At 36.4% G+C, this 14818-nt stretch overlaps 1 protein-coding gene and 1 long non-coding RNA gene across 2 annotated transcripts; one reads left to right on the plus strand and one right to left on the minus strand.

The window, feature by feature from the left end:
* Nucleotides 1-3513: 3513 nt before the first annotated feature.
* Nucleotides 3514-5714, plus strand: LOC133312015 (uncharacterized). Its single transcript, XM_061513149.1, has 5 exons — nt 3514-4132; nt 4247-4304; nt 4420-4503; nt 4627-4762; nt 5424-5714. The coding sequence occupies exons 1-5, from the start codon at nt 3517-3519 to the stop codon at nt 5712-5714; spliced, it is 1185 nt and encodes a 394-aa protein (XP_061369133.1). The 5' UTR covers nt 3514-3516.
* Nucleotides 5715-9573: 3859 nt separating this feature from the next.
* On the minus strand, nt 9574-11626 carry LOC133312012 (uncharacterized). Its single transcript, XR_009751630.1, has 3 exons — nt 11168-11626; nt 10334-10424; nt 9574-9813 (listed from the first exon to the last, which is right to left on the minus strand). It is a non-coding gene; the product is annotated as an uncharacterized LOC133312012 (long non-coding RNA).
* Nucleotides 11627-14818: the final 3192 nt, after the last annotated feature.

Below are 14818 nucleotides of genomic sequence, written 5' to 3' on the forward strand. Positions count from 1 at the left end.
GAGTATACAAAGCATCATATAAACAAATATCATAACATAACTGAGCATATTCACATATCCTATCAAAGATGTACGTAGTCATTCCTAAGGGAGGATCCTAAGGGAGGACCCTAAGCGAAAATAAACACTTGTGTTCCCAAGGGTGGACCCCAAGAGAAACTCAACTTATAACAGAGGTGTACACAGTCAATCCCAAGAGAGGACCCCAAGCGAAAATCAGTGCGCATAAATTCATTGGCCAAGAATTATAACAGAAATCACATCAGAACAAAACATATCATATTATCATATAGTTCTATATGAATGCATTTATACCAAGTATCAGAAGACAATCATACAATACTAACCAAAGTCCACTAACCATGATGGAGCACATAGATAGGAGAGAATCCCTTAAACATAGAGCTTACATCTTGAAGCTTCACAAAATGGCTTACTTGTCGCGCAAGTTACCTATCTTCTTCCAAAGTAGGATCAACCACGATGTCTCTAGGCACTCATAGAGATAGGAATCCAAGACAATTCTCAATAAAATGATACAATGCTATGTATTATTATAAGACACACACTTTATTAATTTCATCTTTTCTTACAAAGCTTATGCCAATTATATGGCAACTCACAAGTCAAGACCATTTATCCTTAAACTTACATATAATCACTTTGAACCCATGAAATTAACTATAGAATTTAATTACATCATCAAAATCAAACTTTGACCTAACCTTGGTCAATTACCAAACTAATCCTAACTTTTCACATAATGACATCTGTCTCCACGTATATCTTATACTTATATTAGGTTCCTATTAGACTTGTCTGTCATGAACTGTATTCTTAACTTAGTTATCATGTCAATCACATGATTTGACCCAAGATCACCAATCCCACTCTCGGTGTATCTAGATTAGGAACATATTTCTGCCAATGGACGTGCGGTGTCATTGAGCCCTCATGACCGTGATTCCTATCACAGATCCTCAATGTGACACCCATTCCATTCCATGGGCTTTATCTAGTTACTTATATTCAATATATATAAACATATAATATTTGAGACAGACAATATGAAATAAGATAAAGAATGCTTATATTTATTAGTTTATTCATAACAATAAAGAAGTACACGAGTCCATCTGACTCTCAGATTGTCTGTACGACACCTATATACTAACATATATTTATTGGGACCCATATGCTGGGAGAAATACATCTATGTATTATGCAATATTTAATAATTCTGGTTTTCTCACGACCTTACTTTAAAATGAGATATTCACTCTGTTTCAAATTATCAGTCGTTTTAGAAAAAAAGATTTTATTTCATGTCATCTATCACTTTAGAAAATCAATAAAATATTTATTTTTATTTCTAATTTTATGCTTATATGATTAATTTATATATATATTTCCACTAGGTGAAATCGGAGAGAGCATTAATAATCTTATATTCATTCTGTTTCAAAGTATCAGTCCTTTAAGAAAAGACATTTTATTTTGTGTTATCTATCACTTTAGAAAATAAAATAAAAATCTAATTTTATGCTCATATGATGATCTCATATTTCCACTAGGTTAAACCAGAAAGAGCATCAATGATGATCGATGATAATTGTATCATATGAAATTAGAATATTTAATGACTTTTTTAATCCTTCTAAGAAAACCATAGTTGGTATTCTAAAACAGCTATATTAAATGGAATTCTGCTCTACGGGTGACAAAAATTTTTAAGACCTTTCTATCCCTGGAAAAACCCAAGCAAAAAAGAAAGTGTTCTAAACCTTCATGAGCGTTTTGTTATCAAAGAAATAGAGACTTCCCGTTTCTATCTTATTCCCACTTCACCAGTCCTATTTTTACGATGATCTAGTGTTCCATCTTATTTGACAAGATGATAGATATTTTCCTTCTTTCTTTCTATGGTTTAATATAAAATTTTCCAATCAGTGGATCTGCAAAGGCTATATTGGTTTGGTGAGATGAGATATCATATATTCAAGAACAAATTGTAAGTAGCAACCTAAGTCCCTATGGGTTTGCCAAGAAAGAATAAAGTGGAAGCATTTGAGTAGGGGCATAACATGTCTTTTATATCGTAAGTCTAGTTAATATCAGGACCACTAATGAAAACACATGCAACTCAGTTTACCTGTAAAGAACATAAATCAGAAGTTGGACAGAAATACAAGAACAAAAAGTAAAAAAGAAATAAAAAAAAAAAAAAAAAAATATCTCAGTTAAGCTTCATCAAAACCCCACCAAAAGTCTCACATGATCTCAACCCCTTTTATTTTATTAGTTACAACACTTGCAACCTTACATTGTTCAGTGCTAACTTTGTAATGGTGCTTATGAAGGGTCTCATGTGCTTTCCCTACCCCCAAACCGTTTACTCTTTCTCATACACACATAGAAAGAGAGAGAGATTAAGATTCCATACAGCTAAAAAGTATAGACCAATGATTGATCTTTTCTTGCATTTTTACCTTCCTTGACCATCACTCCAATCTAAATATCCTTGGGAAGAGAGGCATAGTACTACAGCATAGTGGAAATGCGGAAGTTCCATGTAAGAAAATCATGGTTGATGAGAATACAGCACAGCACAATATCCCACCTAACGAATGCCCCTAATTTTTCATTCTCTCCTATAAAAGCCTGAATTCTAATACTAATATTCAGCATTGGAATCACCGCTCCCCCGTTAAACTTTAACTAACAAGGATACGGGTAAAAGCAATATGTGTATGAATCCTGATTGTCGCTACAGTGTAAAAAATCAATTCAACTCAAAAGCTTAAGCTGTTAAGTGAATGTTTTTTTGTTGTTGTAATTTTTACATCTAGGCCTATCAATGTTTTTTTATTTACAAGAGAAAGTGAAGGGCGGTGACGATAGTTTTCGTAACCTTTCAAGGTCACTAAAGCTCATACCATGTAAAGAATTAAGGGGAATGATCCGTTTACAAAATTTTTTTACAAAATTTTGTAAATTATACTATGTACTCCCGAGAGAACATAGTATTCCCCCGGAAGAACACAATATAGTTTGTAAATAAAAAATTTGTAAATATAACCCTCCCCAAGAACTAATTTAACCCAAAAACTTAAGCTGTCCCATCTATGATTTCTAGACTCTAACAAATAGCTTTACTAGTAATACAAACTCGTACTCATAGCAACAGTAAGGATTAATTGCTTTGAGACATTGCAAAATGGTCAAGTTAGAAGCCTGTGTCATATTCGCCCCTCGTGGTTTAGTTTGCAAAAAAGTAATGCCCCTCACAAGAGGTTGTATAGCAGATTCCCACTTCCCCATGTTACAACTTCCCCTTTACCTGTCCCCACCATCAACACATTTTATAAAACCCAATATCCCTCCCTTCCCATTCCTTCAATCCTTTATTACATCCTTCTTCACATCATTGTTTCATTATCATTACAGCTCCTAATCCATTACTCCCCCAACAAAGTTCACTTTCCAATTAACCACAACATAACCAAGCAACAAAAAATGTGCAGCTCCAAGGCCAAAGTGACTGTGGGCATAGATGTTACTGTGGCCAGAATCAATGGCAGGCCTGTCCTTCAACCAACTTGTAATAGAGTTTCTAACCTTGAGAGAAGAAATTCAATCAAGAAAGTGTCACCAAAATCACTTTCTCCACCATCACCACCACTTCCAAGCAAAACTTCATTGACTCCTCCAGTTTCACCAAAGTCAAAGTCCCCAAGGCCTCCAGCAATAAAGCGAAGCAATGATAGTAATGGGCTGAACTCAAGTTCTGAAAAGATTGTAACCCTAAGAAACACCATAAAAACTCCAACTCTAGAGAGGAAGAAGTCCAAGAGTTTTAAGGATGGTTCCTGTGGAACTAGTCTTTCTGCTTCTGTTGAGGCATCATTAAGTTACTCTTCAACTTTGATCACTGATTCCCCAGGTAGCATAGCTGCAGTGAGGAGAGAACAGATGGCACTTCAACATGCACAGAGGAAAATGAAGATTGCCCATTATGGAAGATCAAAGTCAGCAAAGTTTGAAAGAGGTGTTCCTCTTGACCCTTCAAGCAATCTTACATCCAAGCCTAGTGAGGAGGAGAAAAGATGCAGCTTTATCACAACCAATTCAGGTAACTGAGGGTATAAATTTAATAAAAATTCATTTCCAATTTTCTTATACTTCATGCAGTGTGCTTCATCTGAAAACAGAATGTGCTAATCTCAATGTCTCTTTTGATAAATAGATCCCATCTATATTGCTTATCATGATGAAGAATGGGGAGTTCCAGTTCATGATGACAAGTAAGCCCCCACTTCCTCTCTCATTAGGCAAAAGCACAATTAAGACCAAACAAAAATGTGTAGAGACAAATGATGATGGTGATGATTATTAACAAAAACGCTATTGCACATACAGGGTGTTGTTTGAACTTCTAGTTTTAAGCGGTGCTCAAGTTGGATCTGATTGGACCTCAATCTTGAAGAAACGGCAAGATTTCAGGTTTGATTCTTCTAAATAGCACCTAAGTGCACAATTGCATATGCACACCTACATGCAAATTTTAATTTTTTTATTTTTTGTCCCTTAAATGAGGAAACTTCTAATGAACTTTAAATTATACAGGACTGCATTTTCAAATTTTGATGCAGCAACTGTGGCCAACTTGACAGATAAGCAAATGATGTCTATTAGTTTGGAATATGGCATTGATATGAGCAGGGTTCGAGGAATTGTTGATAATGCTAATCGAATTTTAGAGGTAAGTAAGCATTAAGCATAAAACACTCTGCCTTTTTCATCTCTCTTTTGGTCTCTCTTCTTTACATATTATGGCCCTCCAGAACACTAGTTTACATTATTTAAGTAAATATTCTTGAAAAAAGAACAGATTAATTGGAGTATCAATGATGAAAAGTACAATAATGATTTTCCAACTGCATCTTATTATTTTCTCTTTAATATCATCAACCATTGACATACAAACAAGTTCCAATAGCATAGAAATTTTATAGCCTGACCCGATATGAGCTGATTGATCTCTTTATGCTAAATTTCAAACCGTATCAACCTTGTCATACATTACACAATCATAGTCACTTTTATTTTACTCTAGTAAGAATTTTTTCTTTTCAGGTGATAGAAATTTAATTTTACTAAAAGGCGAGTCTGCGCCAGCGATAATATTATTCCTTTGTGATTTAAAGATCACAGGTTCAGATTAAAGAAATAACTCTTTAATATGCAAGAGTAAATTTGTGTATAAGGACTGCCCGTCCTTATCCTCGTTAGACGGGTTTTAATGGAAAGTGATTTGGGTGGCGGGTTAAGAATGAGAATATTGTGTTCATTTCTGTTCAAGTAATTACTGAATATGTCTAGAAGGATTTTTAATATTCTCTTTGTAAATTTGGCTATTACAGATTAACAAGGACTTTGGTTCATTTGACAAATATATTTGGGGTTTTGTGAATCATAAACCCATCTCCACTCAACACAAGTTCGGCCACAAGATCCCAGTGAAGACATCAAAATCAGAGAGCATAAGCAAAGATATGATCAGAAGGGGCTTTAGGTTCGTAGGTCCAACAGTGCTTCATTCATTTATGCAAGCAGTTGGTCTCACCAATGACCACTTAATCACTTGCCACAGGCACTTGCAATGCACCTTATTGGCTACTAGGCCCCAATGTACCATAGATCCCACTCTATAGATCCAATTTCAACTGAGATTGACCCAGAAGAGCTCAAGACAAAAGTTATATATGCTAAAGAGCATATGTAATGTGCTAACAATATAGTTTACTTTCATTTAATCGTTGTGTATAATATTAGCTAGGAAAAAAAAAAAAAAAAGGTTTTCTGACTTGTGAAGTGTGACGACTTCAATGACAATATGGGAGTGGTTTGCATAGATAGTTGAGGGAAAAAATGATTATTAGAGAGAAAAAAAAAATGTTTAGGATGGTGTTATTAAGTGGTGAGAGGCTTATGGGACAGACCCCATGTGCGTGTGCAATTGTTAGGCAAGGACATGTGTGGTGTCAGTTTGCTTTTAGTCCATGTGACCCATCAGATTTTGCATTATTTGTTTCTCTTTAACAGCCTGTGTAGTGTGTGGGATACTCGTAGAGGGGAATGTAGGACCACCTTTCCCTCCTTTTCCTTCTATTGCTTTGTTTATGGGGTTGTTATCTTTTCTGTATTCTCTAACCTTTTTGGTTTTGGTGAATATTATACCACAATATGTTTTTGAGTTGCTGTGGCATTTTGAGTGGTTTTCATTACATTTATCATGTGCTTCTGTACTATTTGATTACTAATACATACATTTCAAGATGTAAACAACCATGTGCCACACTGATACATTCATTATCTTCTAATTGTACTTTAAAGATTAAAGACTATTGTGAAACTCATCATCACTGTCACTGTAATAGTATTGAACATGGAACACATGCAGAGTGGGACTTGTAATTGAATAAGAGGTTACTGACATAATATGCAACTTACTCTAACAATAAGGTTAGTAGCTTTATAGACAAGAGTATTTAAAAGAATAAATGCACAATAAATGAAAGGTTGTTGACAATACCTAAAATTGTTTAGAATAAGAAATCGCTCTAAGGGGTTGAGAAAGTCTCCGTCTGTTGCAAGGTATAACCAATTTTGTGATGAACGCGAACGAACACCAACTAAATAATGCTGAATGCATGGAAACAAAGGCTATGCTCTTGCTAATACTATTTAAGGATATTAGTTAAAGAGCATTTAATATCTTCTATAAATGTTGCTAAGAAATTGTTAGAAATATCAAAGGAGATAAATTAGAGGATTTGATTGATTGTAATATCAAATATCAAATAATTGTTAGAAATATCAAAGGGAAACAAATTATGTGATTTATTTGATTGTGGGCAAAATAATTTGGCCCAATTATTGTATCACCTATTATTTATATTGAAGGGAACTCCCCTCCTGGATCATCACTTGAGAGGGGGAGAAATGTCACCAGTGCGGATGTAGGCCTACTGGCTGAACCACGATAAATTTCTGTGTCTTTTTATTCTACATGGTATCAAGAGCGGATTATATATATATATATATATATATATAAATCACTTCTGCAGTCGCTTTACGTACAACAACGACAGGTGTATGGTTATAATTCCCCATATTTAATGCTTTCATCCTTTGTATGGTTATATTTCCCGCATTTAATGCTTTCAGCCTTTGTATGGTTATATTTCCCGTATTTAATGCTTTCATCCTTTGTATGATTATGATTTTCCGCATTTAATGCTTTCAAATATATATATATATATATATATATATATATATATATATATATATATATATATATGGGATAGGTTATTGTGCCTACTCCCATTTTGCCTACTTTTACCTACCCCTCTCAACATCGTTGGATTACAATCTCATCTAACGGTTCAGATTCAAAAGTTAAATAAAACCCTTTTACTCTTTTTTTCTCTCTCTCTAACTCCACTCTTCTTCCCCCTATCTCTCTGACTCCACCCTTATTCTCTCCTCCCTTGCTTGCGATAAAGAAGACGTACTTGCAAATATCTCTCCCACTGAAAACCAGATACGTTGCTAAGAAACAAAATCGATGGTAGAATTCATGCCTTAACATCCACAGATTAAAAAAAAAAAAACCAAAATATTAAAAAGAACTACGATGCAAGGAAGAACAAATAATACGACATCATCTTTTTCTTTGTTAAAAAAACAGGAATGACAAATATTATTAAAGATTCGAAAGCTGCAAACACCAAAGTATTTGTGCATAAACTCAAAATTGAGTATCCAATATTATCATCCTGGAAGAAAAGAAGAAGAAAATACAAATTTCTACAGTACTCTGCTTTGTTACCCTTAGAAGAAAATAAGCCATAATTTAGGGCGTTGAATAATTAGGGTTGTTTGGGTTGAAACAAAGGTAAATAAAACCATATCGAATCGTTTAACACTACGTTTGTTAGATCACATTTGGAATGAGAGAGGGAGAGTCTATTTAATGGAAACAAAAAGCCCTTTCCCATCTCTGTTGGTTTAGGTTTCAGCGAGGCCCAGATTCTGCACAAAGATGGGATCAATCATCAGTCGTCGACAAGCAACACCGCCGTAAAAAGGCAACAAAATCAAAAATCCAAATATACAGAAACCACCCTAAGATGGGAAAAAGACAAAGTTATCAATTTCATTCTGAGACGGAACCCTAACATGCTCTGGCAAATTCTATCACTTTAATTTATATACTCCAATTAACTTGTTCTTTTCCAATTCAACCCTTCTCAGAATACAAGTGCATGGACAAAGGATGAAGAATATTTTCCTAATCGTAAAATGTAGACTTGGGCGTCTTCTTCATCGCACACAAGCGAGGAGAGAGAAAGGGTGGAGTTAGAGAGAGAGAAAGAGAAGAGTTAGAGAGAGAGAGAGAAAAAGAGTAAAAGGGTTTTATTTATTTTTTGAATCTGAACCGTTAGATGAGATTGTAATCCAACGATGTTGGTAAAGGTAGAGAAGTAGGCACAATATCCTATCCCTATATATATATATATATATATATATATATATATATGGCAAGTAAGGTACAACAGCTGCAGAAATGTAAACCCCGTATATATATATATATATATATATATATATATATATATATATATTTTTTTTTTTTTTTTTTCCTTACCAGAATTATTTTTTGTTTGAAGAAAAAAGGAATTTTTTTTTTCAAATCACAAAATCCATTCCCTCTTGTAAACCTAATCCTATTTCAATTCCCGAATATCAACGTCGCTACCACCTAATTTTCTTCCCTCCCCTGTTAGTCGATTTTTTTTTTTACTTAAGCTTGTCCACGCCTTGGTCGCCATATAGTGAGGAGAGAAACTCAGTAGATCCTCACCGACCAGACACCACATTGTTCTTCCGCTGTGCTGTCACCTTGCTGGGCACCGACTGCGTGCTGTTCATTCTCTACTGCCATTGTTCGTGTGTTCTCTCTGCCATTGTATGTGGTTATTTGTACTTGTGGTTTTACCACGTTCCTAATTTATTTGAAAATTTTTTTCTCTCTCTCCTTTTGTGGTTGTTTTTTTGTCTGTATTTGGTTTCGTGGCTGCTTCTGACTAGACCAGTACCTCTGATACCGGACGACTCACCGTCATCATGCTTAATGGCCGAAATTATATGCCATGTGTTACATCCCCGTCTCGAGCCGGTTCAATTAACATACACATGATATAAACAGAAACAGCGGAAGACTTAACTTACGAAAATATGAGCTAACTTTTTCTTTTTCTAACTTAATTCTTACTCGGCGTAAACGAAAATCGGGCAGAGTTTCCTCTATAAATCGGACAACTGGGGATTTTCCAATCCCACTCAGAAGCATTTCCTGATAAACAGTTTATACAACATATCAATTCAGAAATACCAGATATCCAAATATAATCGAATACCCATACATGGGCGCATGCATAACATGGCTCCGTGCCACTAAATCTAACAGCATGCCATCAAAACATAAACCTATCTGAATACTACATCATCATATAACGTTCCTGAATACTCAAATGTACATGCATCAAACTGACAGACATGTACAAAACATATACAGGCCATATACAAAATAAAGGATCAATATCATGATCCATCAAATGCGAAAATACTAAAATACATCAAACACTCCAAAAAGGTAGCAGCCTACAGCCACTCAAAATCCGGTCTGTCAACTGCCTCAGCCACGTGTCGTGTCCCTGCCTAGTGAGGACTCACCGGAAATCTGGGCACCTGAAAATGTGTCCCCAAGGAGGGGTGAGATTACAAATCTCAATAAGCTCCAGGTTTATAGAGAATTCTCCATACCCCTGGCTCACTCCTGCATGAAAGTCAGATACAGAGTATACAAATACAACATATAACAGATATCATAACAGAACAGAGCATATATCCATATCATATCAGAGATGTGCGCCGTCATTCCCAAGGGAGGACCCCAAGCGGAAATCAACGCACGTGTTCCCGAGGGAGGACCCCAAAGCGGAACCAGACATATCAGAGGAGTACACCATCAGTCCCGAGGGAGGACCCCAAAGCGGACGTCCGGGTACTATACAATCAATGGCCAGAGATTGTTACAGAAATCAAATTACAGAAGTCATATCAGAGCAAAACATATCATGTTATCAAATAACTCTATATGAATGCATCTATACAAGGCATCTAAATCACAGTCATACAGTCCAACCATAGTTCACTAACCATGGTGGAGCACTCAAGCAAGAAAAGACTCCTTAAACATAGAGCTTACCTCTTGAAGCTTTACCAATACGCTTACTTGTGGAACAAGTTACTTTTATCGCTTCAAGAGATTTCCGATCCTTCTCAATCCCTAGGCACACCTAGAGAATAATTTACAATGCATCAATAAAATGATGCAATACCATAATTATTTCATAAGCATACATTTTATCGCTTATTTTCCTTTCTTTGCATTTTTGCCAATCCTATGCCAATACACAAGTCTAGACCTCTTTATAACCGTTGGTGTTCTTTAATTTAATCAACCATTCCCTTAGGAATTTTCAACATAAATCATGCTATTTTTCTTCAAAACTCATCACCTTTATACAATTTATTACAACACATTTTATTTAAAATAAAATGTACAAAATATATCCCTAAATACCCTATAGGTTGAATCCTACAAGGGGAATTTCCAAAGATCCTTCTCTTTTACAATGCATTTTCGTTACTTCATTACAACTTGAAAACACCTAGGAATGCTTCCACTAAATTCCTATTTTGAGTTTAGACACCAAGTCCTTTTTTTACTTAGGCATTCTTACTAACTCATCCATTTTCACTCATTTCCAACACACTATACCTTCACAATACATAATATAATTTTTTCCACAATAACTCCTACTCACTCCATGATGGCCGAAACCTAGGAGGAAGATGCAATAGGACTTTTAAATTTTTATATCACATGTGGATGCTTACTCAACACTATAACTTCCTAAACAACAATAATCCATCATAAATTTCACATTCTAACATCAATTATTTCCCAACAAAATATGCTCATCAATTTCATAACTTAAATCATCAAAATAATATCATGGAAATAGAGGTTTCTTACCTCTAAACACTTGTACAAAGCCTAGAGAGCAATCTCCAAGCCAAGCTCCATCCAAAAACTCACTTTTTCTCCTCCAATGAATAGTAACTCGAAAATGAGAGGAGGAATAACTCTTCACACACTCAACTATAGCTCAAATGGATAGGTGGAATGGATTCATTGAGTGGTTTCCAATCAATTTCATGTGGTGGGTCATTGGATTTGGTGGATGGATGATGAAGAAATCAAAGAAGGAAAATTTGAAACCCTAGCCCCTTCCCCTCCATGTGCAGCTCGGCCATGCAAGAGAGAGAAGAAGAAAATCTGAAATGAATAGTGTTTCATTTAAGTGACAAGGCTATATAGGCACATGTGGCCATTTTCATCGGATGTTTTTTTATCGCGTATTTTAACTTAAATTGACCCGGAACTAACTCAAAGCTACAAACATATTTTTTATTTCCTAAAATCATTTACATTAATTTTTTATTTCCTAAGGAACAATATTCATAATTCACAGTATGGTTTTTGCACCGTTTTTGACGAAATGCACTGTGCATCACTAATTGTACTTCCTTTACTTACGAAAATTAAAACTTATAAACTTATCATTTTCTTGGGCCTATATTGACTTGCTTGGCATATATTGGACTTTCTTATTCTTATTTCATCAATTATTTATTTCTGGACTCTACCGGTTGCTTAAACAGCAGTACAAAATACCCGGTAGAAACACTATTCACGAGATTTTCACGGAAAGTGCCAGACTATACAATTTTTCGTTCTGAACTCATATTTGTCATCAGAATTTTCAAATTATGTTCCTAAAATTATTTTGCTCATTTTAAGCTCTACCGGTTAATTCACAAAACTGTAAATTCTCCGGCAGAACGCACTGTTCATAACATAGTCATGATTACAGTCAAAATACTCGAAATCGCTCACTGAATCTAATTATGGCATTTAAATCCTTAAATTAAATCTCTAACTAAGATTTACCAGTTAGGGTCATTATATTCACCCCACCTTTTAAGGATTTTGCCCACAAAATCAAATATCAAATATACATATACCTGACATCAAACTCAGGATATCGCTGGAGAATTTCATTCTCCCGCTCCCAAGTGGCGTCCTCAGGAGTCAATCCTTCCCATTGTACCTTGATCATGGGAATAGTCCTGTTTCTCAACACTTTTTCATCACGTGCTAGAACCTTAAACGGTCCCACAACAAACTTCAAGTCTTTTCTTACTTCGATATTGTCCGGCTGTACAATGTGGGATTCATCCGGCACGTATTTTCGAAGTTGACTGATGTGAAAAACACTATGCAAATTTGACAGATGTGGAGGTAAGGCAAGCTGATAAGCCACAGGTCCAACCCTTTTCCTAATCTGGTAGGGCCCAATGAACCTAGGACTCAACTTCCTCACTCCTAGAGCACGCCCAACACCCGTAGTCGGAGACAAACGGATAAATACATGATCCCCTCCTGAAAATTCAAGGGGTCTATGCTTTGCATCATAATAACTCTTTTGGCGACTCTGTGCTTTCTTCAATCGATCCTTAATCATCATAATTTGATCGGTAGTCTCTTGGACCATATCAGGCCCAAATAACTGCCTCTCTCCAATTTCTGACCAACAAGTAGGCGCCCTGCACCTACGGCCATACAAAGCTTCATACGGAGCCATGCCCAAACTGGCATGATAACTATTATTGTAGGAAAATTCCACTAGAGGAAGATATTTATCCCATGCATTTCCCTGCTCTAAGGCACAAGCCCTCAACATGTCCTCCAGGGTCTGAATAGTCCTCTCAGTCTGACCATCAGTCTGGGGATGATAAGCCGTGCTCAGCCTCAACTGTGTACCGAAGGCCTGTTGCACTGCATCCCAGAGTCTAGAAGTAAATTTAGGGTCCCGATCACTAATGATACTTTCAGGAACACCATGAAGTTTCACAATCTCTCTTACATATATCCGAGCCAACTGCTCTGTGGAGAAACTCGTTTTAACTGGTATGAAATGTGCAGACTTTGTCAATCTGTCAACAACTACCCAGATGGAATCAAAACCAGCCTGAGTTCTCGGTAATGCTACTACAAAATCCATAGAAATACTGACCCATTTCCATTCCGGAATATCCAAGGGCTGCAGTAATCCAGAAGGTCTCTGATGCTCAATCTTAACTTTCTGACATGTCAAACACTTACTCACAAATAGAGCAATGTCTTTCTTCATTCCCGACCACCAGAAATTCCGTTTCAAGTCTTGGTACATCTTGGTAGCACCAGGATGGATAGTGTACTTACCCATGTGACCCTCAGTTAATACCTCATCTACCATCTGACCTTTTGGAACAATGATTCGATCCTTGTAAAACTTAAGACCGAACCTATCAGTGGACACAAAGTCCTGCTCTTTCATAGACTGAATCTCTTCATCAAGCAATTGAGCTTCTTTAATCCGCTCAACTAATGAATTCAGGACTACCGTAGTAGTCAATAAATGCGGACTATCTTCTGTATTCACAGGAATGTGGAGATCCCTGAATTTCTCAATCAAATTATACTCGGAAATCATCAAATTGGCCATACCAAGCGTCTTTCTGCTTAAAGCATCAGCTACTACATTGGCTTTACCAGGGTGATATTGCAATTCAAAATCATAATCCTTCAGAAATTCCACCCATCGGCGTTGCCTCATATTTAGCTCCTTCTGATCAAACAGATACTTTAGACTTTTGTGGTCACTGTAGACAATAAAATCGGCCCCGTATAGAAAGTGTCGCCAAATTTTCAAAGCGAACACTACGGCTGCCAACTCAAGATCATGTGTCGGATAATTCTCCTCATGCGGTTTCAACTGCCGAGAAGCATAAGCGACCACCTGACGGAACTGCATTAACACACAGCCTAACCCAAACTTAGAAGCATCACAATACACCACAAACTTACTTGTAGGATCCGGCAATATTAATACCGGAGCTGTAGTCAACTTCCTTTTTAACTCTTGAAAGCTCACTTCACATTCTTGGGTCCACACAAATGGGTTCCCTTTACGGGTTAACCGTGTCAAAGGTAAAACCATCCGTGAGAATCCCTCAATAAAACGCCTATAATGTAACCTTATTCAACCGGTAGTCTGTACATAATCTCATAGACCCATCCTTCTTCTTAACAAAGATCACCGGAGAGACACACTCGGCCTAATAAAATTTTTTCTGGATAAGTCTTCAATCTGCTTCTTAAATTCGGATAATTCCAGAGGTGACACCAAGAGAGATAGGTCCCACACCAGGCAATAAGTCAATTGCAAATTCAATTTCCCTCTCTGGAGGGAAGTGCGGAATTTCATCCGGAAAGACATCCTCAAATTCAGAGACAATCGGAATAACAGAAACTGGCTCCTTGTTGACGCCAACCAAACCTCCCAATAAAACATACCCGAAATCTCCTTCCTTCAAGGCCTTTACCACCTGAAGTACAGACAAATAAGGAGACTCCCTTTCTTCATCATGAGATGAGACAGAAATGGTTTTACTGCAGCAGTCAATCTTCACACAGTACTTGGACAACCAATCCATCCCCAGAATTAAATTCACAGAAGCAAGGTGCAAGACAATAAAGTCGGCAGAATATTCCCTGCCTTCATACTTGAATTTCACATTT

Source organism: Gastrolobium bilobum, unplaced genomic scaffold (assembly GCF_033153095.1).
Source record: "Gastrolobium bilobum isolate Gb01-03AN ecotype WA unplaced genomic scaffold, APGP_CSIRO_Gbil_v1 utg176232, whole genome shotgun sequence".
Lineage (NCBI taxonomy): Eukaryota > Viridiplantae > Streptophyta > Magnoliopsida > Fabales > Fabaceae > Gastrolobium > Gastrolobium bilobum.